Here is a 6000-nt window from a genome sequence, read left to right on the forward strand (position 1 = left end):
CATTAGAGTGAAATCTCTGTCTATATAGTATATAATATATAAAAAAGGCAGTTTCTGTCCTACAGTCTGTGGGGTTTCTTGTCTGTTAGCACTGAGGCACACAAGGGGAGCACAAAATAGCCTGCTGTAAAATAGGGTGCAACACCATGCAGGATGTGAGTTTGAATGTCAAATGCTAACAGCATTGCTAATTCAACTCCTACCAGCATTTGAATTGCTTAGGAGCGTCAGGGCTGCTATTATATTGCTTATTGCTTTTACTCTTCAGTGTTGCATGGAGAAAAATTATTCACTTCAGTCTGCTAAAGGAATTTTTAAAGATCTTGGTATTGTGAAATGTGGAAATTTCAGGGTGTTTGTGTGCTAATGTCAACCTCAGAGCAAAACTGATGCAGTAGACGAAATATGGAATTTAAATGTTCTCTGAATTTTAAAAAACTGGAAGTCTTCAGCTATGTTGCCATGTTTAATATTAGCTAGGCATAAACATAACTCAGGGTTTTTCTTGTCAAACCAAGAAATGGGATACATCTCTAGCCTCTTCTTGATGCCCTGGGTTTTTGCTGCCATTGTGCTTGTAAGGTATTAAAGCAGTTCCATTTCATACATTAAAACTACCTCCTTTATTTTGCTTCTCCTTACTGTTCTCTTGAGGAGAGTATTCTTGAATATTTTCATATTTGAATGTGAAAATTCTAGTATATGGGAGTCAAAACATCTCAAACTAAGACCAGCAAACTGCTGTGAAAGTATGTCTCATTTCCTGAACAAATTAAACTTCGAGGGATGCTATTGTATGCAATAATACTTGTTTTTGTGGTAAAATTTGGCCCCATTTTAGCTTGGATTGTGCTAGTCAGTCTTGGGGCTTTTACTCCAGCAACATTATATAGAGCATGCAAAATCTTATCTTTGATCCCAAGGTATTTTCTCAATACTGCTATTAAGCTTGTAAAGGAATGACAGCAGTACTTGTAGTTTGGAAGCTTTTGGACTATGTGACAATAAAATGAGGTCAGCATGAAAAAAAGGCAGTCTGGATTGTGCTTCCAATGTCTTGCAAAATCTGCCAGCTTCCAGAGATAGTTTCATTTGTCTAGATTGATAAGTTGCTAGATATTAATAACTTAAAATGTACTATTCCCTTAAAGCAACAGTACTGCTTTAGCACGTGAAAGTGAAAATACCTAGTATCAGTGTCAAGGCACTGTAGCAGATGTGCTCCTCTATCACCAAAAAACACAACATTTTTTTCAACAGAAGGCTTGTAACCAAGCAGATCACTTGCTGAGGAGACTTCCATTCCTTAACCAGCACTCAATACTCAGATTTCGTGCTGTAGATTCTTACGTTTGACATTAAACAACTGTTCTACCTGCGAATTTTTCTAGGCAGTACACAATCTGCCCAAAAGTGTGTCTTAAGTTGTTCAAATACCAGCATTCCCTGTGCTCATGGGTAGCTGCTTGCTTCTTTTCTGGCAGCATCATGCATGCAAAAATCAGAGTGTTTACTAAAACACTGAGCTTTTATTTTGATGTGATGCTTCAACTAAACTGCTGTCAATAGGGAGATCTATTCTCTGAGTTTTTCACAAAACTGTGCAGAAATTCACAATTAAATATATTGACCTGGTGGCTAAAGAAGCTTAAATTTTCAAAATTTTCCACTGATAAATGACCAAATTTGTGGGGGCTATAATCTGTGTTTATCAAAGACGTTTGAAATAAGGATGGTGTTAATTAAGAGGAGGTACTTTGAGTCAAAATGAATTGAAATTATTAAAAATGTTAGTTTCATAGTTATAATTTCTTAAATTATGTTGTTTAAAAGGATGAACTTGACATAAATTGTTCAAAGTTTTATGTTGCTATTAAGGTATTTTACATTCAAATAGACAGATGTTTTCTCAGTTTGGAAAAAAAAAAATTTGGTTTTTCGGGTTGCATTTTTTTTTAAATGTGGTTAGAAAATCTTCTAGTTTAACTACTGATCTTTTTGGGGTGTTGAATCTCAACCGAAGGAGCCCGGCGCGGCCGAGGAAGGCGGAACGCAGGGGAGGTTGGTGGAGGCGCTGAGGCAGATGCGGATTAATCATAGGGGCAACTACCGCCACCTGCTGGAGGAGATGCTGGCCGGGTACCGCCTGGCGCAGCTGCCGGGCCCGGGCCCGCCCGAGGACTCCGCGGCCGCCGAGCCGCCCCCGCCCCGCGCCGGCCCCGCAGCGGCACCGGCCCCGCGCCCGGCCGCGGGCAGCGACCAGAGCGGCGAGCAGCACTCCTGACACTCGCAGCGAGCTAGCGCTGCGCTTCACCGCCGCGGCTTCCAATGCTTAGATCGCAACCTTGGGCGCTGCTAGCCTAGAAGACTGTTCGGCTTTACTGTAGTTATGTGTACAGATTGTTCATACAGAGCTCTTAGTTACTTACTTACTTCCTTAGAAGTTCAACTGCTGTGGGATATTACAGTAATTGCATCCTAAGTTGTGAAGCAAGATTTAACCTCCCATCTGAGATTTTAATTTTCTTTTTTCAAATCCTGTGTCACCATCAACAGGAATCTCACATGAGTATGCTAAAAGGCATTTTAAAACTTTTTCTTTTGAGAACATTATTAAATACTAGTTTTGATGGTATATGTTTGCTCATTGTAAAGTAATTTACATCTTAGTTGTATCTTTTGTGCAATTTAATTGAATTATACAAATTCTTCAGTTTCATTTTTTTCCCCCAGCGTCATGTACTGCATGCGTCTGTTTGGTTTGTGTGTAGTTTCTATAACAGCTGAATTACAAAAGCTGTTACATTTTAGGTTGTAACTTATGAAATGTTTGATTTTTATTTTTCAGTTTAGATTGTATCCAGTGTTCATCATAACTACTGATTTTCTAGAAAATGGTATTATTACTTCTCAGGTTGTAGCATAGCATATATCCAGAAATGAAAATGTACTTTAAATTTAGTACCTAGTGTCAAGTTACAATAATTTGTTATCAAATGAAAATAAAGAACATGCTGTGGAATAATATCTGTATGCATATTGACTCTTTTAAGTGAGTAATAAACTTTCTTTTGAAGCATTATTCTGACATGACTTGAAACTTCTCATAACTTCCTGATGTGAACTCATGGTGTTCATTAGTTTCTACAAAGCTTTGGTGATTTTGGCTTTGTAGCATTCATCGTAATCCTGTATTTGGGCAACATTTCTCAGGTTCAAGCTAAACATCAGCCGTATAAATGAATAAACCATTCTTCTAAAGTTTGCCTTCTGCCAAATCTTTTCCTTGTCTCTTGGGGTACAGCACATACATATGTGTCCATTTGGGTAGGTTGGTGATAATACTGGGACTTTGCAGTAGTGGTAGCTCATCTATTAATAAGACTGGAAAGTTTACGTCAGTTGTCAGTTCATAACATAACATTTGCACAAAATATAATTGTTCAAAATAGGTACAGATATCACTGCCTTAATGAAAAGGACCCTGTGAAAATTTCTTTTGGACCGGGAATACCTGAGAAGCTGAGTTCCGTAGTATTTTGTAGAGCTTTTTTATTGTTTCGTAGTCCACAGATGTAGTATGTGTTGGTAGTTGTGATACAGTACAATTTTAGGTAAATCATGGTTTTAAATCATTCTGCCATAAGAGCTTTACTGGATTCGTGTTTTATAGAAGTAAATTCCATCATGATGTTGACAAACAGGAAACATTTGTGTGTGGAAGTGGGCAGGTATGGAAAACAGGGAAAGTGTTTTCTGTCTTACGCTAGTATTCCTCATAATTATGCCACTGAAATCCAAAGTGCAACAAAATGTTTTCATGTATATTGGTGAGTAGTAATGTTTCTCCTCTTCTTTTCCTGTAGGGTTCTGGAGATCTAGAAGATCCGTGGTAGCCTTACAAATCTGCTAAAATGCTTTTGATTCTGAAAGGGGGAAAAAAACTTTTAAATCTGATTTCTTCAATACAAGGGAAAATTTCTGGTGGATTTCCAACATTTTGTGAAATGGGCAGAAAGATATTAGAATTTTCCATCATTTGTTCATTTTTGTGTTTTCTGATATTGCCACTCTTAGCATTGCCTGTACTACAGTATTTTTACCAGCCTCAGGCATACTGATTACATCTGTAATGAACTTTGGCCCTAAAAAAGAAAAGAAGGAAGGAATATGCTCTCAGCAGATCGGTGTATGTACCTGAGGTGCACGGGATTGTAGGTGTATTCTGAAGATACACTGTGGCTAAATGAAACATGCAACATACAAGCATGAGAGAAAGTACAAGTAATTGTTTGAGATGTTTCTTATTTCACTTTACCAAGTTGGAAGGCTTTGCAGCTCTGTGGCTTGGAAGTAATTTCAATTGGGCAATATGCTATCAGATGTGTTTTTTGGTTTCCTGGTTGTTTTTTTTTGTTGGTTTTTTTTTGTGGGTTTTTTTTTTTGTTGTTGTTGTTGTTGTTTTGTTGGGTTTTTTTTTTAATTTTCCAGTTTTACCTGTATTACCAGACCGTTAGGTTTCCCTGCAGTGTCCAAATTGTGATACGTTGCCTACTGCTTGCTTGAAGATAAGTGTATTTGGCAATAATATATGAAGATTCTAGGCATCTAAAACCAGTAAGAATTTTACGCATGTGTACAACACACCCTTCAACTCTTGCTAGAGAAAATCTTTTTTAAAAAAACCAAACTGGTGAATTTATAGTTAGTAGTGACTTGCTTTGACATCTCTCACAGCTGCAGATTTTTTTAAAAATGCTGAAAATTTGCCTTTATTATAATGTAAATTGTGATTATTTTTTTGTTCTATATGTGGTTTTCTATAGTTTTTTGATTTTTTTCAGCTTAAGATACAGACAGAAGTCTTGTGTAATATGGGTATAATTTTTAATTGTTTGCATTATTTACAAAGTTCAAATTATCACTTTGAGATTACTATAAATACACTTAAAATTATCTATTTTAAATTAAGAAAATATTAGAGATATTTTCATGGGTTCAATGACCTTTCATTTTATAAGCAATGGGCATGGTACAGAGTGGCTGTCATGTAAGGTACTTGAAGATTCTTAGTTTAATTCTATTTTTGCAATAACCTTGACTTTTTTTCTGACTTCTTTGAGTTGTGCATGTAATGAGTCCAGTAAATGCTGAAAATGGGGAAGAGTAAAGTATTTATCTAAAATAAAAGCTATTGGGGAGGGGAAACAATGAATGTATCCATCTGTACATGATTTACATGCTGTGGATGCCTTGTAAACATTTTCCTATTTGTTTAAACTGTGTTTCAGCGAGGATGTAACTGCCCTTGTGTGTAGTTTTAAGCTAATGACAGTCATCAACTGGTTTTGTGTGAAATTAAATTCATGGTATTTTTCTGTAACTTTATCCCCATGGTGAGTCTGTAAAAACCACACGCTCTTTCATACTGATGCCGAAGGCCAGCTTTTCCAGTCATTTTGATTCACTGTGTATCTGATTTNGTCTAGAGAGGATTATTGCCACAGTATATTTTATTTATTCATTAGATTTTAGCCTTGTAAGTTAAAGTGTTTTAAATGATGATGTTAACAGGTATTTGTCCCTTTACTGGTTTTTTTGGGGTTGTTAAAAAGTTAGGGAATGAAGAATGCAAAATGGTTTATTGTTCAGACTGTCCGCTCTGGTCCAACCCTGTACTGATAGTACCTTCCCAGTATGATATTGTGATGTTTCATACAATACAGTGAACATAACCAACTTGTTATCTTCAATAAAGGATTGCTAAAACAGTGTGACATGCTTTCTATTTTCTTGGGAAGGACTTACTAAGAAGATGCAAGTGTTCCATATAAAAAGATAAGTCAGTGAGATTTATAAGGTCTCTTAGTAGATGGATTTCTGTTTGTTCTGTAGCAGATGTGCCCCTTCTTCTCGGAGAAGCACAAGTCTCAAAGTGGGCTTCTCTGTGGGAGTAAGGAAAGGACAAACAACATTAGGTGCTTCTAGGACAAATCAATG

At 36.7% G+C, this 6000-nt stretch overlaps 1 protein-coding gene across 3 annotated transcripts in view; it reads left to right on the forward strand.

Annotated features, from left to right (window-relative positions):
• Nucleotides 1-5774, forward strand: part of PPM1B (protein phosphatase, Mg2+/Mn2+ dependent 1B) — a 61311-nt gene extending 55537 nt beyond the window's left edge. For 2 of the 3 annotated variants that reach the window (XM_015621914.2, XM_015621913.3), the window contains exon 7: nucleotides 3867-5774. In XM_015621914.2, the coding sequence (XP_015477400.1) occupies nucleotides 3867-3896 (30 nt within the window). In that variant the 3' untranslated portion in view covers nucleotides 3897-5774. Of the gene's footprint in view, nucleotides 1-2023; nucleotides 3089-3866 lie in introns of those variants that run through there. The other variant, XM_015621912.3, reaches the window with a different exon arrangement.
• The last annotated feature ends 226 nt before the right edge of the window (nucleotides 5775-6000 follow it).

Source organism: Parus major, chromosome 3 (assembly GCF_001522545.3).
Source record: "Parus major isolate Abel chromosome 3, Parus_major1.1, whole genome shotgun sequence".
NCBI classification, from domain to species: Eukaryota; Metazoa; Chordata; class Aves; order Passeriformes; family Paridae; genus Parus; species Parus major.